At 39.6% G+C, this 26,595-nt stretch overlaps 1 protein-coding gene across 2 annotated transcripts; it reads left to right on the top strand.

Annotated features, from left to right (window-relative positions):
• LOC144067569 (ankyrin repeat and MYND domain-containing protein 2-like) lies at nt 1-24,902 on the top strand. 2 transcript variants are annotated; one of them, XM_077591409.1, is made up of 10 exons: nt 1-139; nt 742-806; nt 4,782-4,920; nt 6,685-6,783; nt 6,859-7,019; nt 11,130-11,344; nt 12,593-12,701; nt 12,973-13,101; nt 18,876-18,999; nt 21,668-24,902. In XM_077591409.1, the coding sequence occupies exons 1-10, from the start codon at nt 73-75 to the stop codon at nt 21,820-21,822; spliced, it is 1,263 nt and encodes a 420-aa protein (XP_077447535.1). In that variant the 5' UTR covers nt 1-72; the 3' UTR covers nt 21,823-24,902. The 2 variants fall into 2 exon arrangements, with proteins under 2 accessions (XP_077447535.1, XP_077447534.1); XM_077591408.1 differs by having other exon boundaries at nt 12,593-12,728.
• The last annotated feature ends 1,693 nt before the right edge of the window (nt 24,903-26,595 follow it).

Genomic DNA, 26,595 nt, shown 5'->3' with positions numbered 1-26,595 from the left:
GAGAACACTTCCAATTAGATTTTGTTCACATTGACTAAAGAGAGCACAAATAATATCTGACCAGAACAAAGAATGGCTGTGCCAATCAAGGGAGATCTTACAGCATCAGAAAGGAAACTTTTGGAATTAGTTGAGACAGGTGAGTTGAACTTGTACAAATTCTCTGATTGATTCCTTATTTTAGATTTAATCTCTGTTTTAATATTATTATCGTGATCTCAGACCTGGAGTGGCAACTTTACTATTGTTACTGTGCTTTATGGTACATTTTGTAAAGTACATATAGTGTATAATTGGGGTAAAAATCATCAATGTCATGATGATATAATGCCATATCAATTATATGAATAACAACACAATATTTGCCAATATTACAACTTCAGCCATGTTTTTGCAATTCAATTCGATTCGAGCGTCTTTGATCTATTATTTATAGATTTAACGCGTTCAATTCCATTTCACCCAAAGTAATCAAAAAGTACTAAACAATTATCATGCCTTTGACATTTTTGTTGCCGAAATATTTGGGGCATTTTAATTCTTTAAAAAATAGCATATCTAAAGGATGACAATATTTAACAATATTTTTTTTATTGTTTTTAGCTATTTAGATTCAATTGTGCTTTGCATATTGACATATTGATCCAATTTGATTTATTATTAAACTCCTAGTGCACAGTCATGTACTTAATATATTAATGGTTTACACATTGGATGAATTGAATAGTTTTTTTTCTTTAGGTGATGTGCAAGAGGCAACCCAGCTGCTTACAAGTGAAGATGTACGAGTCAACTGTTTGGACGAGGTATGAAATAGGTGGTAATAGATAAACTGCTTTTGCCACATAGTATTTATGTACATACATACAGTACATTAATCACTATACATACTGATTTTTTATAGTTATATCTCTCAGTCTCTCCCCCTAAACCCCTTGCCCCCACCCTACCTCCCTCTCACTCTCAACCCGGGAGGGTCTACCCCAGGGTTGGGCAAACTTTTCGGCCCGGGGGCCACATTGACTTTAAAAATTTGACAGGTGGGCCGGGTCAGCACAAGATACGATACATATAAAAACTGAATCCGTTAACAGTACATATGAAACATAAACAGAAAAAAAGGACTAAAGTATGAACATACTCATCACTCATCTGGGATTTATGGGGTGCTTTCTTGGTTTTCATCAGACTAAAAGCTCTGTTCACACATATGTAGAGCCAAATAACACAAGAATCCTCTGTGCCATCTTCTGGATGTTTGGAAATTTGGCTGCACTTAATGAAGCCTAAAACTCAAGAGACTTTCAGGGAGTTGAACTTGTCACATTGGAGATCAATCAGTTCCAACTGCAACTCCTGTGGAACCGTTTCCGGGTCTTGTGAGAAAGGAAATGACACCAGCTGTCAATTTTTCCAAAATCACAAAACCGACGGCAGAATTGCTCATGCAGGTCATCCAATGATTTCCTGTATTTTGACCGCATTAAAAAAAAAAAAAAAAATATTATTATTATTTGGACAACGTCGGCGGGCCGGATTAAAAGGCCTAACGGGCCGCATATGGCCCGTGGGCCGTAGTTTGCCCATGTCTGGTCTACCCCCTCGTGTGTGTGTTTGTGTATATGTATTAACTCTTGTGACCAAACCAAATAATTACTTTTAAAAAGTCACATGATAACTGTTTACAAAACTGAATCAAATCTAATTTCTGAGTTTGTGGTTTTAAAAAACTATAAATTAAACTCAGCACAGTTATGACAAGCAACTGCTTCAGATATGCGAGTTCAATAAAATTTCAAAAATTAAATTTGTTGGCGGGTGGCCCGGAGGCTTAGTGGTTATCGCGTCGGCCTCATGTTGGGGGACCTGGGTTTAAATCCAGGTCGGTCCACCTGTGTGGAGTTTGCATGTTCTCCCCGGGCCTGCGTGGGTTTTCTCCAGGTACTCCGGTTTACTCCCACATTCCAAAGACATGCATGGTAGGCTGATTGGACACTCAAAATTGGCCCTAGGTATGGGTGTCTCTCTCATCATTATGCACCTTTTTGTAAGTGGGTAAGGTGCTTGCTCACCTTTAAGTAGAACAACTGACATCAAAGTTAGAACACTGTCAAAATGACTCGTTTTAAAGTAAAACTAAAACAAACAAAACACTTACTTTTACAAAAACATCACATTCTTGTGATAAAATTGATAGCCATGGAGATATTAATAGGATGTATCTTGTATCTCTATGAATCTCATTCTAGTTTTATATTTATCCAATTTATGTAAATCAGTGGTCCTCAACCACCGATACCGGTCCGCGAGCTACCTAGTGCCGGTCCGTCAGAGTAAAAAATATTAACGCTTTCAATCTCGCCCTCCTACTTGAAATGAGAAAAGTTGTTATAATAATAATAATGATAATAAATAATTGCTGGCCCGGTGGAGCGAGTGGTTAGTGCGTCGGCCTCACAGCTCTGGAGTCCTGAGTTCAAATCCAGGTCATGTCAATCTGTCTGGAGTTTGCATGTTCGCCCCGGGCCTGCGTGGGTTTCCTCCAGGTACTCCGGTTTCCTCCCACATTCCAAAGACATGCATGGTAGGCTGATTGGACACTCTAAATTGCCCTTAGGTATGAGTGTGAGCATGAATGGTCGTTTGTTTCCTTGTGCCCTGCGATTGGCTGGCCACCAATTCAGGGTGTCCCCTGCCTCTGGCCCCAAGTCAGCTGGGATAGGCTCCAGCACCCCCGTGACCCTAGTGAGGATAAAGTGGTTCAGAAAATGAGACGAGAGATGAAAATTTAGTCAATATAAAATAACTTTTACTTGATGTTCTAATAGTGTGTGTGGTAACCTCAAACTGTTTTCAACACCTGCCAGATATTGCTCTTTTTGCGGAATATTGGGGGAACTGATTTTCTCAGGGGCACTACCACTCTGAGGAGCTGTTTTATATACCATGTTGCCAGTGGACCTACTTGGTAGTACAAATGATTTTTCAGCTGTTTTCTGTATATGCAATTGACTTCTCTAGCCTTTTATTGTTACCTGTCTCAACTTTTTGTAGATTTGTTGACGCCTTGAAATTTTAATTCATTATATTTTACATCAGGGGTGGCCAAGTCCGGTCCTCGAGAGCCCCTATCCGCGCTGGGTCAGGGTCAGGTCTAGGGTTAGATTTAGGGTTAGGTTTAGCTTCATATCGATCCCGATGATTTGATTGAGGTGTGTTGGTGGAGGGAAACATGGAAAACAGACTGGATTAGGAGCTGTCGAGGACCGGACTTGGCCACCCCTGTTTTACATTACCTTAGTTTTATATTTTACTCTTTCATCCATGTTCTATTCATTCATTCTTTTTCTGTACCGCTTATCCTCACAAGGGTTATGTTTCATGTTGCATATTGAATAAAATACGGGATAAAATAAATTCATCTAATATATCAGAAATCTATGATAATATGACAGTATATACTATATAGGCCTTATATATTTTGGCAGTGGCGGGCCGTCAGGGCCTTCAAGGCCTTCTCTGCTGGCCTAAGAAATATCTGAATCATATATTATATTTTGTCCATCAATACTTATTAAATAATTCCAAATTGTCTGTTAGCTTCCTTTCATTACTTTTCCCCCTGGTTGCACTGCTTCCAGATGTGTGTCTTCATATTGAAGCATTGAACCAATCACATTTCAGCCATTATTTGTTGCCAGGGTCAGAAATCTGCCTCAAGGCCTTCACAATCAGTTCTGCAGGCTCTGCTGCATTAAACAACCGTCGATAAGACTTTGCTTTACCAATCAGATTTCGAGTTGGCAACACCACAATGCCTTGTCGCAGGCGTAGGGATACGTCATCGCTTTCACCAACTATGATTGGCTAGTGATTAGCCAGAGCTACCAAACTGTATCTGTAGCGAGCTGCACAAGCAAATATATTGTTGTGTTGATTTAAAGCCATTTTCAAGATCATTAAATGCTGTTAGGAAGTGGATTTTACCCGTTGAAGGCGCTACGAGAAAATGTACGGACCGCCACTGCAGTATATACAATATAGGCCTTACATATTTTGGTAATCCAATTTTTTTAAAGAAGAAAAGCATTGGTGTAAAATAAATTGCAACCTAAAAATCTTACCAACCTCAAATAGGAAGCAATTGTTAAATCTTAATATTCTCACATAATACATTTGGCTGTCTATAAATAATAAATAATAATAATTTCTTTACAAAACAGTTACGGCAGTCTAACATTCATTCATTCATTTTATGTACCGCTTATCCTCACAAGGGTCTCAGGGGGTGCTGGAGCATATCCCAGCTAAGTACAGGCACTAGGCGGGGGACACTGAATTGGTGGCCCACCAATCGCAGGGCACGAAGAGACAGCCAACCATTTGTGCTCACACTCATAATTAGGGAGAATTCAGAGTGTTCAACCAAACTACCAAGCATGTTTTTGGGACTGTAGTAAACCCACGCAAGCCCAACATGCAAACTCCCTACAGGAAGGGCAGTCTAACATATGCTACCTATTGTGATAGAAACATATGGCGATGACTCATGAGAGGCAGCCCTCTGAGTTTGTTTATAATAGAAGGGCACCACTACACAAGCTTCTTCAAAGCGCTTGTCCGTCATAATCAGGTGACAGTGCTTCATAGCAACTTCCACAAAGACAAAAAAGTAATATTAGTTCAAGTAACCAAAAAGGAAATGGTTTGGATAGTGCCATGTTATTTGAGTCCGATTAAATAAACAATGTGTTCCACTATTTTTGTTTTGTGTCATTAAGTGTGGGATGACTCCACTGATGCATGCGGCCTACAAGGGCAAAGCCGATATGTGCCGCTTGTTGCTACAGCATGGGGCTGATGTCAACTGCAACCAACATGAGTATGGCTACACTGCTCTCATGTTCGCGGGCTTGTCAGGTAAAATATATAAACATCTCTTACTTGTTACTATGTTTTTAGAGTGTCAATTGCAGTGGCGGGCCGTCAGGGCCTTCAAGGCCTTCTCTGCTGGCCTAAGAAATATCTGAATCATATATTATATTTTGTCCATCAATACTTATTATTCCAAATGGTCTGTTAGCTTCCTTTCATTGCTTTTCCCCCTGGTTGCACTGCTTCCAGATGTGTGTTTTCATATTGAAGCATTTAACCAATCACATTTCAGTCATTATTTGTTGCCAGGATCAGAAATCTGCCTCAAAGCCTTCACAATCAGTTCTGCGGGCTCTGCTGCATTAAACAAGACTGTTTTGCTTTTAACCAATCAGATTTCGAGTTGGCAACCCCACAATGCTTTTTTGGAGGCATTGCCATTTTGCTGGCTGGGATACGTCATTGCTTTCACCAACTATGATTGGCTAGCTATAGAGAGTAGGTGGGCCAAAGCCATAGTGAGGCAGCCAGAGATTGCAAACTCCACCCACAATGGCCGACAGAGGCAAAAACAAATGGATTTGGTTGCAGATTTGCTCACAAAGCTATTTTTCAGACGGACTTTTCCAGAAAAAATTGACATCATTAAGAAAGGGCGGTCAACTCTGAAGCTCGCAAGCCTGTTACAGCCGGGAAAAGGGTGTGTGCGCCAGTTTCAGTGCGCTAACTACAAAGAGCTACCAAACTGTATTTGGAGCAAGCTGCACAAGCAAATATATTGTTGTGTTGATTTAAAGCCATTTTCAAGACGGACTATGTCCTGAAACACGACAGGACAGGCTCGACTTTCAGCATTAGCTTTGATACCGATAGAAAAGAAGGAGGAAAGAAAGGAGGATGGATATTGTGTACAGTTAAAAAGGATTTTTGGTGAGTAAAATATGGCTATATTCCTAAATAATATTTCAATTGTATGAGGTTATTATTGATGATTTTTTATGTGTAGCAGCTGTAGCTGCTGTAGAGGTTTTATAGCCATAAAATAGTTTTTGAAGGTTGGATTGATTCCGATAGCAGAAGGCGCTACCCCAAAATGCACGGACCGCCACTGGTCAATTGCAGGAAACCTCATGCCAAGTATCACTTGAAAAAAAAACACAATACTGCGATGTACTGACTACTATCTAACAACATAAAAAAAATTCTACTTTAAGTGAACCTAAATATTCCTGAAAAAAACACTGAGGTTTAATACATAAGGTTTTAATTGGTTAAAACTGAAAAAGAAAATGCTCCATTCATAGGTGAATAAAATCGAAATACTAATACCATGTATTTGGAGGGAGTGAGTTTATAGGGATGAAGTAAAATATTAAATATTACAAAACTTAGGTTGGAACATTACCAAGAATAATTAGAGTGAAAAACAATAAAGTCATGATCTTGCATGTCAAGCATTTCTAACTTGTGAGAATAATGTCAAAAGATTATCAGCAAAAGAAAAGATATTTTTCTATGAGAAGCCACTGTATTCACTGTACGTATCTTTGTACAGTTACAAATCTACCACAAAGTGGAAAGACACTCAAAGCAACAAACCAAATACTCTAAACGAAGTAGTTCCACAGTATTTCTCCAACTATAATTCGTTGTTTTATCTACCCGCTTTTAGCCCTTCCTCTTTTACTCCACTGTGATCTATAAAAATTACACAGAAACATTTTTTTCTAATGTACATAATCAATAGTTTTTTTAAAAGTGTTATTAAATGCAAACGTACTGACTAGTTAACTTGTCTTAACCCGGCAGGAAAGACAGGCATCACGTCAATGATGCTGGACGCTGGGGCCGAAACAGATCTAGTGAATTCTGTGGGTCGCACCGCTGCTCAAATGGCAGCTTTTGTTGGTAAGACAAGCACAATTCTGCAATGTCAAGTGTAAAACAGAAATCAACTGTCTCATTGTTTATATCTTTTGGCAGGCCAGCATGACTGTGTGACAGTAATCAACAACTTTTTTTCACGGGCAAGCTTGGAGTACTACACGAGACCTCAGGGGCTGGAGAGAGAGCCCAAGCTTCCTCCGTGCTTAGTAGGACCCCTACACAAGATTATCATGACAACCAACCTCAACCCAGTCAAGGTTAGGACCATAAATCCAATAACACAAATACAGTCGTACCTGTATTTATGTAATTAATTGGTAACAGACCTTGTTTCGTAACTTGGATTTTTTGTAAGTAGAGCAGTACTTTATATGCAAATTCTCTAATTCGTTGGACAGTCCTCAAAAAACTACCAACTACATACCGTATTTTCACGACTATAAGGCGCACATAAAAGTCTTAAATTTTCTCAAAAATAGACAGGGCGCCTTATAATCCAGTGCGCTTTATATATGGACCAATACTAAAATTGTTATCATGATAAAATAAAATAAGTCAGTCGATAGGGTACACCGTCCTCTACAGCTCTCACAACTACGGCAAGCAGCCCCCGACTCTACTATTTTCCCCGTAGAAAAAGTACTGTGCAGTGACTGCTGGGATATGTAGTTCTTTTGTCAATACACCCAATGGATTGTGGCCTGTATACATCAACATAAACAGCTTGACGAAGTATGGAAAGCAGCGTTGAAAAAGTTACGCTAGCTACTAGCTAGCTACTATTTGCGAATGGATTGTTGCCTGTATACATCGACATCAAGACAGCTTGACGAAGCATGGAAAGCAGCCTTGGAAAAGTTACGCTAGCTACTATTTGCGAATGGATTGTGGCCTGTATACATCGACATCAACACAGCTTGACGAAGCATGGAAAGCAGCCTTGGAAAAGTTACGCCTGCTACTAGCTAGCTACTATTTGTGAATGGATTGTGGCCTGTATACATTGACATCAACACACCTTGACGAAGCATGGAAAGCAGCCTTGGAAAAGTTACGCTTGCTACTAGCTAGCTACTATTTGCGAATGGATTGTGGCCGCCTGGACGAACGTATAAAACTCAGAAAATGAGGACTTTGATGTATTTGTGGGTGATGATGACGTGAGTACATTGTAAAATGGCAAAATAAAGTACAACCGAACTCACTTTTGCTTCCGTTGCCTTTTTAAAAATGTGTTTTTAGCGTGTGGGTGTAGCGTGTATGTTTAAGCTGGTGTATGTTTTGCCATGCCTGGCTGCGTCTATAAAAACGGTGCGTCCTTTGTGTGTGTAAAATACTGAAATAGCACTCGTTATTGACACTGCGGCTAAAAATATGATGCGCCGTATAGGCGTGAAAATACGGTACTTTAAAAATGATCAAAATGTCACAATTTTGTATGAAAGATGTGAGTGTTAGTCATGGGTGGAGGACCCAAAAGCAGGCAAATGAAGCAATCTGGATGTGGAACTTTCTATTTATTGAAAGCATTCCAAAGACGGGCGAATGCACAAAAGGAGCCATTGACTTCTGCCATTTTTTTTTTCTCCCTGTTTTCCGCTTGGGAGTTTCAGCGTGGATTTTGACATTTCTTATGAACTTTTTTATATACTTAAGATTAAAAAAACTGCAATGTACTGAAGCCGTGAATGTTGAAGCCGCGAAATGGTGAAAGATCACAGTACAGTCATACCTCTACTAACGAATGCCTCTAGGTGCGAAAGTTTCAGGTTACGAAATCTTTGTATGCAAATGAGTGACTCGAGATACGAAAAAGATCTAAGTTACGAAATCCCCCAAAAGTAAATGCATTTCCTTATCCATTATTTTTGTTTGAATTCCCCTTATTAAGCGATTAAAAACTACAAATGCAACGTGCCACATATTTTCACACACACATTTTCATATGCTTTATTTATTTGAAGACATTAATAAATAATTTCCTTAAAATTTTTTCTCATTTTGTGTGTTTCCTCACACCTCATACAAAATTGGGACACTGACCAATTTTAAAGGGTTTAGTTGGTAGTTGTGTGAGGACCGTGGAACGAATTAGAGAATTTACATATAAAGTACACTTCTACTTACGAAATTTTCAAGTTACGAAAAAAGTCTTGGAACCAATTAATTTCGTAATTAGAGGTACGACTGTATATATTACATATATTCAACATATATATTCATTTCATTCACACCAATAATTTTAAATAAAGAACTCTGTGACGACAAGCAGCGATCAAAAGAGAATTGCTGTTCTGAGGCTCCAATAGGAAGCCAGGGGAGTGTCAGGCAGGACAAATTAAAACAAAATAATGGATACAAGAAATGTATTTATGTCTTGGAGAATTTTCTAACTATCAAAGTGTTTTGTAACCTGAAAAATTCATATTTGGAGGCATTCATAAGTAGAGGTAGCACTGCATATCTCCCACACTGGTATGGCTAAAGTTATTGGGTTTGTGTTTGGTCCTTTCAAGTTTGTTCCATAGTGTCTCTTGTCTTTGTGACTGCCTATTGAGTCCACCTGTTGTAGCCTTATCCTTGTGTCTCTACCCATCGGCTTCCTCTTGTGTCACCAACCTCTTCCTAATTTTCTGGGAATCCTCAGTCTGTCTATGTAAACCCTTAGTTTTTCTTTGTCAGATCGTCATCCATGTTTCGTCGTGTCATTGTCAGATTTGTCTACCTGTCCGTTCAAGCCTTGTTGCTGGTAAAATGGCTACTATAAAGACAGTAAGTTTCTTATTTTACCCAGTCTTTTGTCTGCCTCCTGAGTTTTTAGCTGTATGTACAGTGTTACCTCTACTTACGGGCAATGTTCCCTCTAAGCTGCGCGCGTGCGCAATTGCGCACTACTCTCGTCTTCTCTGCGCACAGCAAATCATACGGAGCGCACAAAATAAAATACCTTTTTTTAGCTGTGAGGCCGACGCGCGAACAACTCATCCGCCGGGCCGCCCATTCATAGTTATTAATCCTTAAATTTTATTATTACTAAATCATTTATGTGTAGTAGACATGCACCTGCTTATGGCAGGTGTGATACTGGTGTGTCCCCATAGCGAGCAATGATGATGTTGCTCACACCTGTAGTCAGTGTGCTCAGGGAGGTTGTCATTCTGCCCAGACAAACAAAAAATTTGAGGGAACATTGCTTACGAGTGACTCTACTTACAAAATATTCAGGTTATGATAAGCCGCAATTGCTGAAGATACGTAAGAAATGTAAGTTACAAAACGCAAATTATGAAAAATAAAATCAAACATCCCTGAAACGTAAATACACTTCCTGTATTTTAGTTTTGAATTTGCATGACAGAGTTGCTATCCCAACTCCCATTAGCGGTCTCCAAACACCACGCTGGCCTCCTTCCTTGTATCATTGTTTAATTAGTTTTTGAAGTTACTTAAAGTACCGTTATTCTTTATTTTTCGTTTTGGCCACCATGAAAGGTGAGTTCACGGAATTGATAATTTTAAGTTGTGTGTTCACATGTTTGCGTTCATAAGTTTTGTCAGTTGCCAAACGTTTGCCTTTTCTTCTCTTACCTACATGCCCCTGTAAAAACAATTGAAAATGTTTTTGCACGTGTTTATTAATAATTTTAATGGATTCATAAATAATGTTTTTGTCTCTTTTTGTGGTCCTCACTTCTTTAATACAAAATTTTAACTCTGACTCATTTCTGAAGGGTTTAATTGATAAATTTGAAGACTGTGGAATGAAGTAGAACATTTATACATGTAAATTGTGTCTCTGCTTACGGAAAATCTAAATTACAAACAATGTTCCCTCTAAGATGCGCACGTGCACAATTGCGCACTACTCTCGTCTTCTCTGCGCACAGCAAATCATATGGAGCGCACAAAATAAAATCCCATTTAAAAAAAAAAAATTCTAGCTGTGAGGCCGACGCGCGAACCACTCATCCGCAGCGCCGCCCATTCATAGATATTAATCATTACATTTTATTATTACTAAATCATTTATGTGTAGTAGACATGCACCTGCTTATGGCAGGTGTGATACTGGTGTGTGCCCATAGCGAGCAATGATGATGTTGCTCACACCAGTAGTCAGTGTGCTCAGGGAGGTTGTCATTCTGCCCAGACAAACAAAAAATTAGAGCGAACATTGGTTACAAAACCACTTCCGTAAAGAATTAATTTCCTAAATAGATATATATCACTATACTTTTTTTAGGACTTTCAACATAAAAACATTCTTAGTCATTCAATACTTTGCCTGACTTCCCTGCTTTTTCTAGCAATTGGGTCCCCCGCTCATCCACAAATGTAACAAAGTTGTCCCATTACTGTTCTGCCAGATTGTTATGTTGGTGAGAGAGAACCCTGTTTTGGTGGATGCGGTAGCCCTGAAGAAGTGTTACCAGGTGATGGACCTGCTGTGTGAACAGTGCGTGAAGCAGCAAGACATGAATGAGGTTCTGGCCATGAAGATGCATTACATCAGCTGCATCCTGCAGAAATGTGTGATCTTCCTACAGAAACAAGATGACAAGTTGGATGCTTTAGTGAAGAGGTAAGGCAAAGTATCTACAAACACCTCTGATTAAATTTAGTTTTAGGCATTCCAAACTTGGAGAAATTTGGGCTTCACAGTTCTTGAAAAATAAGCTTTCACATCTGTTTTTTTCTGCTACATAATCATAAAACATAGATGACAAAATGATAGGTTTATTAATAGGTATACTTTAATATAATATAAACAATACAAGGTGGGCATCGGGTACATCTCTGGCGTTAAACTTGCAAGTGAGAATCGTCCTGGCTCGTCCTCGCCACCGTGACATTCTGAAGAAACGGCATCCTCCTCTGTCCATTTAGTCGCGCATTATCAAAACACTTAAGGTAATCTGATTCAAACAATTGCATAAGCTAACCGAATAACACCATTAAGGTAAAAAAAACAACTGCCACAACAATTGCATATCAGGTCGGAAACCAAAAACACCTGCGTAAGAATTTGCACAAGTAAGCATAATAATTCCATATAAGGTAAAACCGAGCAACAGTGTTTTTATACAATATGCGAGTATTTTCGGAAGTTGATTCGATTATCGCCATCTGCCGGAATCCAAGTCAAAGCAATTTAAGAGTCCTTCACAGATCTTCATTGCGAACTCTGATCAACAGTCCTCGGACTGGAACATGGTGACCTGTCCGGTCAATAGTCCTGAAAACAATTAAATGTACTGGAAGCCAGCTGTGGGGGGGAAGTGTCCTTGTTATATCGAGCTTTCGTCGGCTTCGTAAGAATGATTTAATAATATGCACATATTCCATATGTGCCCCAATATGCACTTATATAATAACATCCCAGAATAACCCCAACACAATCTTTGAAAGCCTTCATTCATTTGGCATACAAAGCAATGGTAACATTTTTATTAGACCATCCAAAGGGAGGACTCAACTTCTCACCTTTGTTTTTTTCTTCTTGGTGAGGATACTATAATTAAAATTCCTATTACTCTGACATCTCATCTAATCTCATTTTCTGAACCGTTTTATCCTCATTATGGTCGCGGGGGGTGGCCACCAATTCAGGATGTCCCCTGCCTCTGGCCCGGAGACAGCTAGGATTGGCTCCAGCACCCCCCGCGACCGTAATGATGATAAAGCGGTTCAGAAAATGAATGAATGTACAAATTGGCTTTCAACCTGTGATTGGCATACAAGCTCATCAGACAACGTGTACTACAGAAATATTTTTACAATAAATGTGATGTTTGTGCTTTTTCTTAATTATCATATTGGTGGCCCCCAGTCTTCTAAGGGGGAGAGACAGTGATGGCTTCCCACAGTACCAAGAGAAATTCATTCGAGAGTGCATCAGAAAGTTCCCGTATTGCGAGACTACACTGCTTCAGCAGCTGGTGAGGAGCATTGCGCCGGTAGAGATAGTAAGTGAAGAATTTAACAGAGAATTAAACTATAGCACACAAAACTGTACTTGTATTTTATTTCATTCACTCCCATTACTGGCAATGATCATTTTCTGCCAGCCCTTGTAATAAAAATGCATTGAGATTATGTTTTGTCATCTGTAGCACTAAATGAGTTAATAAACAAAACAAGATATTAGAGCTATTGTTAAATAGTAGAATTGTTTTTATGTAGTTAACTGTAGATTTTTCCTATTTTCAGGGCAACAACCCAACTGCCTACTCAGTCTTAACTCAGGCTCTCACAGGTCAGATGGCTTTTGTGGATGATAACTATTGTGCCACATGTGGAGAACGGGGAGCTGACAAACGGTGCTCCCTCTGCAAATCTGTAAGTATTCCATGAAAAGTACTAAGAAATATTACAGCAAGTGCCTTTTTTCAACGAAAGCAAACATTATACAGTAATACCTCGACATACGAGGGCCCCAACATACGAGCAATTTGAGATATGAGTAAAATTTCGAGCAAATATTTATTTTGAGATACGAGACAAATTTTGACACAGCCGACGCTAGAGGCTGCTCATAAGAACATCATGGGAACTGTCCTTCTGGTCGCAACTCCCTCGTGTAATGTCTTGATAGGTTTATTAATTAGTCTTTAATAAAACAGAGAGACATCATTTGGCATACTCTAGCTACCAACTTGCAAGGAAAATCACTCCCGACTCGTCCTCGTCCAAGATGATTCTGAAGAGCGGCATCCTCCTCTGTCCATTTAGTAGCGGATAATTCAAAACATCTAAGGTAATCTGATTCAAACAATTGCATAAGATAACTGAATAACACCATCGAGGTCAAAAACAACTGCAACAATAATCGCATATCAGGTATTCATTGATAACAATTAAGGTCCGAACTCAAAACCAACTCCATTGGAAATTAAACAAACGAGCCTCCATTCGGCAAAACAATTCCATATCAAGCGAACCGAGCGTCATAATTTGAGAAACATATGCGAGTAATCCCGGAGGTTGATTGATAGCCATCCGCTGAATCAACAACAATTTAAGCGTCCTTCACAGATCTTCATTGCGAACTTGTATCTGGGGAAAGGGTCGAGGCGTATCTTCCAGTAATCAGTCCTGGAGCGAGGACTCGGTGAAATGTTAAGTCTCTAGCTGGAGCCAGCTGTCTGGGAGGGTGACCTCGAGTTTGCCCCAGTCTCAAATTAAAGACACTCTTATACAATAATAATTAATATGCATAGATCTATAATAGTATCCCAGAATAACCCCAACATGTCTCTACGAGGATTGGGCGGAGCGTTGCATTTTTTCAGTGTTTTTTTCCCGTTAGTCAGTGCGAATGGGGGAGCGATCGCTAATACGAGAGGAGTATATATTACTTCTCGTTGGCAAGTGGTCGTGCGTTATCCTATTGTGAGGACTTTTGTGTGCATCATTTTCGGAATATTTTGAAGGGAAGACAAAAGCAAACAACCCTCGATGGGTTGCATCTGAAAGTCAGGGTGGAGGCGGGGAAAATAGAGCCAACCCCAGAGAAGAAAGGTATAAAAATTTAAAACAAAATTAGAATTAAGTTTAGTGCAAGGTTAGATTAAACTTATTTTTGAGTGTGTCTGCATCGTAATCCAAGTTCATTTAAATTTGTTTATGTTATGTTACTAGCACGTTGTCTTGCAATAATTCCCCATCTCTCTCTCTGGCCCTCTCTCTCCACTCCGCGAAATCTGTCATTTTAGTACTATTAAACACATTTTAGTACTATTAAACCACTAGTTATTTGTTACTTTATTAATAGATGGCAAATTACAACAAATAAAAAAGTTTTTCCAATCCAATATCCAGTTTTGGGTGTTTTTTCAGAGGGTTGGAACTAATTAATTTGTTTTTAGTTCATTTCTATGGGAAACATTCGTTTGAGTTACGAGAAAATTGACATACGAGGTCAGTCCCGGAACGCAGTAAGCTCGTATCTTTAGGTACCACTGTAAACGCAAGTCCATGCAAAAAAACTGACAGAAAACGCTTAAGAATAAGTTAGATCCTAATTCATCTTTCTTTCTTAGATGCCATGGCCCCGCCTACTGAAAAATCTCCAACAGTAGATAGTCACACCCTGAATGAGCTGCAGATTTGTGCAGTCAGCTAGCATGCTTTTCATAGGCTTTCTACTGTCATGTTGCATGTTCTGTAAACATGTACTGGCTAACGTAGAGCTAGAAAGCTAGACATGAGATGCATTGTGTTGTAATAATTAAACAATCGTAAAAACTAAGAGCGATTTGACTGCCAAATTCCTATTCTGCATGTAAAATTACTTGTAAAGTAATTACAGTGTAGTCAATTTCAGAATTTTATAGCACATTTAGTTATAAGAAAATGCTATAGAAGGAAAGCTCTCATGTTATGTCATTTACTGTTAATTCTGGGTCTGTTCGTTTTGATTAGTAGGCAATTATGAGTCACTTTTAAATTGATATTGGATATATGTGTACGTATTCATATATATGTATGTATGTATGTATATATATATACACATATACATATATATATACATATACATATATACATATATACATATATATATATTATATATATATATATATATATATATATATATATATATATATATATATATATATATATATATATATATATATATACACACATATATACATATATATATATATATATATATATATATACACATATATATATAAATATATATACACACATATATACATATATATACACATATATAAATATATATACAGACGCTCCCCTACTTACGAACAACGGTACATACGAACATGTCTGCAAATTGCGTTTAAGTCCAAAAATGTTCGCAAGTCCAATTTTGTATTTCGCGTCTTTTTCGGAGTAGTACCGTAATTACTCGAATATAACACGCATATTTTTGCTATATAATTAATTCCAATAGTTGGGGGTGCGTGTTATAATCAATAACTAAAATAAATTACAAATTTTCGATCGAAAAAAGCATTGTCAAACTCACTTTGACGCACGGACATTGTGCAATTTCCAACTTTGAATTCAAAATACACGCATATTAAAGATCGTCAAGCCTCACAAACATCACAATCCTGCATTAATAAGCTGGAAAGTAGAATACTACATTGTAGTGTAGTACGTACTTGTATTTAGAAATATGTCCAGCGGGGGGCAGTACATTCCCTTGTTACATGTGATAGTCTTTTCCATTGTGCATATCTTCAAATCATTTATTTATTCAATTTGTATGTTCCTTTTCTTGTTTGAGAATGACAATAGATATTTGAATTAAAACATGTTATTGTCAATTGAAATGTAGTCAATGTTCAAGGAAGTCTAAAAGGTATTGCAACATAACATGTCTACATGATATGTTTGTCCACTCTGTGTATCATCTATTGCCCTAAAATTCAAACGCATAACTCCACCAACTGCACGACACTAGACACGCTCGTACCTGAAGATTTCTCTATCCGGTTTTGAACAAAACAATCGTGAAACGAAGGAAAAAAAGGTAAGATTTCTGATTTTCGTCAGCGGGAAATTTTAGGTGCGCACTATATTCGAGTACTGCGTTTTTCCAGATTTTTTGGGCCCAAAATTACCTGCGTGTTATTTTCGAGTGCGCGTTATATTCGAGTAATTACGGTACTTCTTTCCGCCGCTAATACCGACGCCTGGCGCTGTGAGAGCTCAGCTCACCCAGCATCTACCTTCTTCTTCGTTGCAATGCGGAAGTGCGTGAATGTATCTCCAGTGTGCAAAGAACCTTTTTCATTTGTATCATTAAATATCTCATGCATCCAATATTGAATATGGTTGGTAAAAAGCTAAAGGCTTCTATTGAGGGAGTTGCAAGGAAGAGGCAAGCCATTTCATTTGAAACGAGTGGCAATAATAACGAAGCTTGATGCGCGTGAGAGTGGTGAGCGTTTCACGGGCATTGAATCGTTCGACCGTCAGTACCATTTATAAACAGAAAGATCGAGCAGCAGGACCCAAATATTGAACGTTGCACAAAGTTTGCAAATCAATTGAATGATGCCATACAGTGCTACCGCATCATTTATGATGAAAAAAAGAAGAAAACTGTGCAATTGTCATTATGTCGCTTCTTTTGGCCAGTTTCTAATACATAAATCTCTCTCTCTCTCTACAGTACTGTACATATTCTCTCCATTTTATTAAATGTTTTTTTTTTCAGTACAAACCAATGCGTGTTACTTATACAAGCCTTAAACATACAAATGCGCTTATATAAACCTTCAATATACTTATATCGGCCTTAAACATAAATTATAATACAAAATATAGCACTGAATCAACTTACAAACAAATTCAACTTATGAACAATCACTCGGAACCAATTGCGTTCGTAAGTAGGGGAGCGTCTGTATATATACACACACACATATATATTTATATATATATATATATATATATATATATATATATTGTGTCACATATTTTACTCTCACGAGCTGAAGGTCGGTCTCTACTATCCTTAGTTCTCGCTCATTTCCCCCATTTATTAATTCCTCAAAATAAATCTTTCATATGTCTAGCTTCTGTTAACACCTTAACATCTCTACGCTTCATCACTCTACACTCTGCCATACACAGAGCTGCCAACCTCCGTCGACCCCATTTCAGGAGTACCCTTCTCCCATTTCCGGAGTTTTTCCAGAGTGAATGCGATTCACGCAAAATCTATATAAAACGTTAAAAAAAACAATGTAGGACAATTTAAGTCAAACTGTTATTATCATGTTTTTACATTAATTTAAATATTGTGTTTTTGCAAACTATTGAAAAAGTACAGCATAATGAAAATAAGTTTATCTTTGTTTTTGGGTCATTCTACGTGCGTTTTACAGTCAGTAATTCCACCATGTGTCACGCTGAAGTCGCACTTGCATGTTGTGCAATGTGCAAATCTCTGTGCTTTTGGAGACGGCTTCAAAATGGGATATTTTGTCGAATACGAACCAATAAACTCCTTCGAGTGTCTGGGTTTCTTATTAGATGTTGCATCCAAATTGCCATGGATTTTGCACCAGCAAGCATATTGATAAGACCTACCAGTGCTGTGTACTCCTACTTCCTTTAGAACAATCCCGGAGATGGTGTGAATTTCGCGGCATTTAAATTGGAAATTTGGTACTTTTCTGAATTGGTTGCTTCAAAAATAATTTACGGGACAATTTTTTTAGGATTTCCGTAGTTTAGGGATGTTGTCAGGAGTCCCGGAGTTTGCTTAAACTCCGGAAATTCCGGAGAAGTTGGTAGCTCTGCATACAGATCATCATATGCTTCCTGTATGGTATTTGCCTGTCCTCTCAATATCCCACTCTTACCTAATCTCTTTTCCTGAATACTATTCTGCACTTTCTGGTTACACCACCAGGTCTTGCTATCTCCTTTCCCAATGAAGACACCCCCAGTACTATAAGGTGGACATGCTACCCAGTACCTCACTGCACTCCCTAATAGTGGAACAGCTAATGCTAAAAATGCAGTGGCGGGCTGTGAATTTCAAATCGACACCTTCAATGCTATGTATGAATCAATCCAAGCTGTGACACATATTTAAAAAAGCATCAATAATAATCTCATACGATTGAAATATTATTTAGGAATATAGCCATATTCTACTTACTAAAAATCATTTTTATTTGTACACAAAATCCACCCTCCTTTCTTTCCTCCTTATTTGGCTCTAGCTCGCTCACTCTGGTTTGGTGTCGCTAACTCGAAATCTGATTGGTTAAAGCAACAGTTTTATCGACGCTTGTTTTATGCAGCAGAGCCTGCAGAACAGATTGTGAAGGCCGCAAAGCAGATTTCTGACCCTGGCAACAAATAATGGCTGAAATGTGATTGGTTAGATGCTTAAATATGAAAACACATTTGGAAGCAGCGCAACCAGGGGAAAAGCAATGGAAGGAAGCTGACAGACAATTTGGAATTATTTAATAAGTATTCATGGTCAAAACATAATTAACATCAGTCTGTGATTCAGATATTTTTTAGGCCAGCAGAGAAGGCCTTGCAGCCCCCGACTGTCCACCACTGTAAAAATGTGTATTGTAATGAGCTTTTTTATATTTTTTATTGTATTGTAGGTCACTTATTGCAGTTTGACATGCCAAAAGATCCATTGGTTTACCCACAAAAAGATGTGCAGGGTCATGCAGGAGCAGAATGCCGACCTGGAAAGGGATGCCCCAAAGCTGAAAAAGCTGAAAGGTGCTCACTTCTTTTTGTTTTAGCTCAAGGAAATCAGTCATTGGTTATGTGGAAATTGTTTCTTATAAAGTCACACATAGAGTTGCTTCTCATAAAAATCGAATATTATGCAAAAAGGCAAGCTTTCGTCAATCATTTAAAAAGTGAATCTCATACCACATTATTTATTACATATAGCTTAAAATATCTCAAAGCTTTGTTTTTTTTCATAATCAAGAGAATTATAGTTTACAGATCAATAAAACCCAAAATTGCCTAAGAAGCAAATATTAGAACGTGCGCTGTCACATTCTTATCTTGTTTATATAATAATCCAATCAGGCCTTTAGGATTTTTTTTTCCAACCATGGTTCACTGTTTGGTAGTTGTCTGACAGCTTGTGTTCTGTCAATTCACCAAGGTTCAGTTTTAGGCTCTATAAGTTCAGAAAATGTCAAAAAAAAATAATATAAAGAGTAGTGGAACCAGCTGTTTAATGCCTCTGTATCTGCATGATCGCATTTGCTTAGCATTGCGTCAACCAGCAGGGTAATTCTCTAACATTTCATACTTCTCTATGCTGAATGACTATATTGAGACGATTTTATATTTAATGGCCATAGTGGTACTGACTATGGTAGTGTATTTTATTAGCTTGGAATCTCCCCTGACTTTAATTTCACAGAAAATCTATGAGTTATCGTACATAGAAAATTGAGAGAGACCAATCTCAACATTGTAGCTGACCTGAAGAAACACCATCAGAGCACCTTGAGCTCGTGACCGGATGATTCGCCGAAAGACGTTTCGCCGACGGACGTTTGACAGACGGACAGGTCGCCGAATGAACGTTTCGCCGAACGTTCATTCGGCCAAATGAATGTTTGGCCGAACGGAGGTTTTGCCGAAACGCGATTCACGCGCTCGCCCCGCCCCCGGATCGTGTGTGTACAAGATTTTCAACCTCAGCCCGCGGGCCATATACGGCCTGTTAGGATTTTTATCCCGCCCCCCCCCGGTGTTGTCCAAATTATAGTAAAAATCAATGATTCATTTCCCTTTGCCGCTCATCACTCTCAATTTATTAGTCTACCTTCAATGGCAGCCCGGGAATAAGCTCTCTTGGGCCGGCATTGCTGGGCATGTCATTTTACGGCTCAATTCTGCTACATCTGCCCGCCCAAGAGTGCTTATTCCCGGGTGAGATGCCCGCCCAAGAGTGCTTATCCCCAGGCTGCCATTGACGGTAGACTAATAAATTGAGAGTGATGAGCGGCAAAGGAAAATGAATCATTGATTTTTACTATAATTTGGACAGCGCCGGCGGCGGGCCGGATTAAAAATCCTAACGGGCCGTAAATGGCCCGCGGGCCGAGATTGAAAAACTTGTACACACACGATCCGGGGGCGGGACGAGCGCGCAAATCCCGTTTCGGCGAAACCTCCGTTCGGGCAAACGTTCATTCGGCCGAACAGCCGTTCGGCCGAAAGAACGTTCGGCGAAACGTCCATTCGGTGACCTGTCCGTCTGTCAAACGTCCGTCGGCGAAACGTCTTTCGGTGAATCATCCGAGTACCCCTTGAGCTTCCATTGCATGTTGTATTTTATGCAAAAGTAGGCACAACCGACTGTTGAGTGGTTAGATATATACATATTTATCCTGACATTTGTGCTTCAAATGTCTTTTGCAGATTGGTCTCATGTAAAATTTAAATTTTCTAAGGCAGCAAATTTTAGCTTTTGATGATTTTTAAGCGATAGTCACCAAAATTACAAGAAAAACAAGCTATACATGTTTGGAAAAATGCTCTTTCTCTCATTTTCTGAACCGCTTTGTTCTCATTAGGGTCGCGGGGGGTGCTGGAGCCAATCCCAGCTGTCTCCGGGCCAGTGGTGGGGGACACCCTAAATTGGTGGCCAGCCGATTGCAGGGCACAAGAAGATGGACAACCATGCACGCTCAAACCCAATTTAGAGTGTCCAATCAGCCTACCATGCATGTTTTTGGAATGTGGGAGGAAACCGGAGTACCCAGAGAAAACCCACGCAGGCCCAGGGAGAACATGCAAACTCCACACAGGTGGGACGCGACCTGGATTTGAACCCAGGACCCCAGAGCTGTGAGGCCAACACGCTAACCACTCGTGCCACTGGGCCACCGACTAAATGCTTTTAATCTATATCAAATAACATAGGGTTACCTGGTGGCTGAGTGGTTAGCGTGTCACCCTCAAATTCAGGTCGGTCCACCTGTGTGGAGTTTGCATGTTCTACCCGGGCGTACGTGGGTTTTCTTTGGGTACTCCGGTTTCCTGCCACATTCCAAAGACATACATGGTAGGCTGATTGGAGACTCTAAATTGCCCCTAGGTATGAGTGTGAGCGTGAATGGTTGTTTTTCTCCTTGTGCCCTGCGATTGGCTGGCCACCAATTTAGGGTGTCCACCGCATCTGGTCCGAAGTCAGCAGGGATAGGCTCCAGCACCCCCCGCGACCCTAGTGAGGATAAAGTAGTTCAGAAAATGAGTTGAGATGAGAAAATAACATTTTGATATTTTGAAATGGCTGAATTATTGCATTCAACAACAATTGAGTGTATGAGATATGAAGATGAAATTTAGTTTGAATAGTTGTTTTCCTTTTTGTACTTTTACGTACAAGTAATCAATTATGTTTACGCCCTGTTAGATGATGAGAGTGACTTGGAAATGGAGACGGCCAACTTCCTTCAGGAGTTGTGCCTGCGGGCTGAAGAGACGGTGGCTGCTGCTGGCGGGTGCCCTGCCGAGCTGCTTGGCTGCCCTTCTGCCTCATCACAGGAACCATCTACTATCCAAGAATGAAAAGGACCCATCAGAGATATTGAAAATACTCTTCATATGATTTTCTTAATAATAATATTTCCAGTGCTTTGACTGAAAGAAAATCTGACACATGAAGCTACTTTTTAAGACATGGACCAGATTGTGAAATATACAGTGGTACCTCGTCACACGACCGCTCGTCATACAATATTCTCGTCTTACGACGGATATTTCGATCGAATAATTCGCCCGTCATGCGATCAAAATTTCGTGATGCGACCAAGCCTTTTTTGCATATCTTTCATGTATAACAATATCTACGAGCACTGAACGATTAATTCAGACGAGTTTCTCCTACACATCAACCAGGAAACGCACAACGCGCATGCCCGGGCAAAAAGAGGGCTTTCTGGGTAATGAAGTATACTCGTGCACACAACGCTGATAGGCAATGGCACTCTTTCTCAGAATGAAACTTCATTACCCACAATCAATACGTGGGTAAGCTCAGCTGTTGCATTTCCTGTTATTTTTATTATCTAATACGAGGAGTATTATATTACTTCTCGTTCGCTGCTCCTAAGAACATCAGCGGCACTGGCTCGCAATTCCCTCTTTGTAATATTTCTGGTCGCAACTCTCTCTCATAGGCGCCGTTCAAAGCGGTTGCAACCAGAGCCATTACAACGAGGGAGTTGCGAGCTGGTCTTTATGAGCAGCGGAGCGATCGCTAAAATGTACTACAAGACTTCTCGTTGGCAAGTGGTGGTGGGTTATCCTATTGTGAGGAGATTTGTGTGAATCATTTTCAGAATATTTTGAAGGGAATACGTAGTACAACAGCAAACAGCCCATCGATAGCGAACGTGAGGGTGGAGGCGTGGCAAACCGCCAACCCGGAAAACGAAGGTAACAAAAGATTACAACAAAATTAGAATTCAGTTTTGTGTAAAGTTACATTAAACGTATGTTTGAGTGTCTGTATATATTAATCCAAGTTAATTTAAATTCGTTTGTTCCGTTTACAAGTGCGTTGTCGTGGAAAAAAAAACCCCACCCCCCCAAACGTCTCTGTCTCCCGTCGGCGAAATCTGCCCAATTTTAGTTAGATTAAACACATTTTATTACTATTAAACCACTGGTTATGTGGTACTTTGTTAATAGATGGCGAATTATAAGAAATAAAACATTTGTTCCAATCCAATATCCTGTTTTTGGTGTTTTTTCAGAGAGTTGGAACAAATTAATTTGTTTTCCATTCATTTCAATGGGAAACGTCCGCTCAAGTTACGAGAATCTCGTGATACGATCTCAGTCTCGGAACGGATTACGATCGTATGTCGAGGTACCACTGTAGAATGTATTTCTCATGTATTCATTTATATATATTATGTAGTCACTAGAATAGAATTTTACTGACACCTACAGGTCAAAGCCTGTCATCACTTTGTATATAACACACCTCCCCTTTTGTATTCCCGCCTAAAGTTTGTCTCCGCCTACCTCTATTAAAAGCTTTCCCGACCGATGGCACGGCGTATTTGGGCGGGAGATGTTTCCATTGAATGGGATTTCTGCCCCCCCTGCTAGGAAGGGTGGGGGCTAGAGAAGAGAACAAAGAAAGCGAGCAGGCAGCAGCCATTTTGAGAAGCGTTCAGAGGCGTCTATCCCCAGATAACCTCCATCGGCCGGGAGTCAAAAAATATTCCGTGCTTGATGCTCCCTCTGTATGAAGATTATTGTTGAGGATCCAGCCTTAACACAGATCATATACAGTGGTACCTTGAGATACAAGCTTAATGTGTTCCGGGACTGAGCTCGTATGTCGATTTTCTCGGAACTCAAACAAACGTTTCCAATAGAAATGAACTAAAAACAAATTAATTTGTTCCAACCCTCTGAAAAAAACACCAAAAACAGGATATTGGATTGGAAAACCTTTTTTATTTGTTCTAATTCGCCATCTATTAACAAAGTAACAAATAACTAGTGGTTTAATAGTACTAAAATGTGTTTAATAGTACTAAAATTAGACGGATTTCGCGGAAGTGAGAGAGAGAGAGTGACAGAGAAAGAGGGGGGGAGACGTTTTGCACGGCAACGCGCTCATAACATAACAAACAAATTTAAATGAACTTGGATTACGATGTAGACACACTCAAAAATAACTTTAATCTAACCTCACACTAAACTTTAAAGTTTTAAATTTTGATACCTTTCTTCTCCCGGGTTGGCTCTATTTGCCCCGCCTCTACCCTGACTTTCAGATTCAACCTATCGAGGGTTGTTTGCTTTTGTATTCCCTTCAAAATATTCCGAAAATGATGCACACAAATGTCCTCACAATAGGATAACGCATGACCACTTGCCAACGAGAAGTAGTATATACTCCTCTCGTATTAGCGATCGCTCCCCCATTCGCACTGACTAACGGGAAAAAAACACTGAAAAAATGCAACGCTCTGCCCAGTCCTCGTAGAGACATTACACGAGGGAGTTGCGACCAGAAGGATAGTGCCCATGATGTTCTTATGAGCAGCCTCTCGTGTTCGCTGTCTGCTCGTATATCAAAATTTGTCTCGTATCTCAAGATAAATATTTGCTCAAAATTTTACTCGTATCTCAAATTGCTCGTTTGTCGGGGCACTCGTATGTCGAGGTACCACTGTAGTTAGTTAGTCATATAGATTACGACCATTACCGAGCTAAATGATCCCCAAACTATAAATCCAAGGCAGCTGTTAAAGATATTTACCAAGAGTGTACTCAGGTTTCCAGTTGTAGAGATCAAAAACTCCCCAGACTTCACTCCTGAGGGTCCTAGTGAGCTAAAAGTCAGTCATTTGCATAAACCTATAGCATTAGGAACCAAAGAAAAAGGATTGTGATAGCCCACTGAACATTAGAATATACTACATTAACATTCTGACCTGGCTTGTTGTTTCTTAACAGCAGGTGTACAGTTCTACAGTACTTATGTTAGCCCTGCATTGCAAAGTTTTCATTCAATTGTGAGTTAGAATACAATCTGACTTCTCAGATCAATCTACAGACTGTGGGTTTTTAAATGATATTACTCAAAAAACATATAAACCTACTGTTGTAACATGCTTGGGTAATTTAATTCTTACTACCTCACGTTTTTCCCACAGTCATACTGTATTTGAACAAGTAGATAATTGAAACTAGTATCATTAAAGTCCTTGACCTAGTGAGTTTGTTTTTTACAGTGTGTTAGAAAACTCTCACAATGTCTTTTTATCAATGTTGACATTAATTAAGGTGGTGCGAGTGGTTAGTGCGTTGGCCTCACAGCTCTGGGGTCTGGGGTTCAAATCCAGGTCATGTCCATCTGTGTGGAGTTTGCATGTGTGGGTTTCCTCTGGGTACTCCGGTTCAATGTTCCCTCTAATTTTTTGTTTGTCTGGGTAGAAAGACAACCTCCCTGAGCACACTGAGTACCGGTGTGAGCAACATCATCATTGCTCGCTATGGGCACACACCAGTATCACACCTGCCATAAGCAGGTGTATGTCTACTACATATAAATTATTTAGTAATAATAAAATTTAATGATTAATATCTATGAATGGGCGGCCCGGCGGATGAGTGGTTCGCACGTCGGCCTCACAGCTAAAAAATAAATAAATAAATAAACATTTAAAAAAAAAAAAAAAAGATTTTATTTTGTGCGCTCCATATGATTTGCTGTGCGCAGAGAAGAGGAGAGTAGTGCGCAATGGCGCACGCTCGCAGCTTAGAGGGAACATTGCTCCGGTTACCTCCCACATTCCAAAAACATGCATGGTAGGCTGATTGGACACTCTAAATTACCCCTAGCTATGGGTGTGAGAATGCATGGTTGTTTGTCTCATTCTGCCCTGTGATTGGCTGGCCACTGATTTGTCCCCCGCCTCTGGCCCGGAGACAGCTGGGACAGCACCCCCTGCGACCCTATTGATGATTAGCGGTTCAGAAAATGAGATGAGATGAGATGAGACATTAATTAAAGAACTGGAATTTGTAAAGATTTTCCTTATCCTCAACTAACATTGTCTTTACTACATAACAAAAGCTGTTTAAAATTAGATGAACTGAACAGTTTTCCATCTGTGGATTTTTAAGATTCTATCAAATGAAAGTCAGCAACAATAAATAATTTGAAGCCCGAAAAAAGTGTTGTTAACGGGCCAGCCATTTAGAGATTTTGATTACAAAAATGTTAAACTATTCATTCATTCATTTTCCATACCGCTCATCCTCACAAGGGTGTTGGAGGCCAACCCATCCAACTATGGGCACCAGGCGGGAGACATACAACCTAATTCGTAGCCAGCTAATCGCAGGGCACAAGGAGACAACCATTCGCACTCATACCTAGGAGCAATTTAGAGCAGGGGTGCTCTACCTTTTTTCAAGGAGCCAACCTCCCGTGATCTATACTTTGTTCAAGGATGCTAACCTGGTGAGGGTGGGGCAGATTCGGAGGAGGCCCACTCAGATGCGTCTCATTACCCACAAAGAGCACCGAAATGAAGCTGTTCAACATCAGAGGAAAGACTTAACAAGCAGTCGTGATAGGTCGTTCATATTAGCTGAAACTGTCGGCACCATACTTTGATCCTGATGAGTCAGATATGCAAAAATAGTGTGAGTATGTATTGCGGTGGACACATTGCAATGTCGCGGTACAAATGAAACATTGTTGCCACCGGGCCGCTCTGAATTCATTTTTGGGGTTGTTTTTTGAACTATTTTTTTCTTCTTCTTCGTTTTTAAAATTAATTATTTTTTAGCATTGTTTTTTGAATA

This window comes from Stigmatopora argus, chromosome 21 (genome assembly GCF_051989625.1).
Source record: "Stigmatopora argus isolate UIUO_Sarg chromosome 21, RoL_Sarg_1.0, whole genome shotgun sequence".
NCBI lineage: Eukaryota > Metazoa > Chordata > Actinopteri > Syngnathiformes > Syngnathidae > Stigmatopora > Stigmatopora argus.
This window is presented reverse-complemented; position numbering and strand designations above follow the sequence as displayed.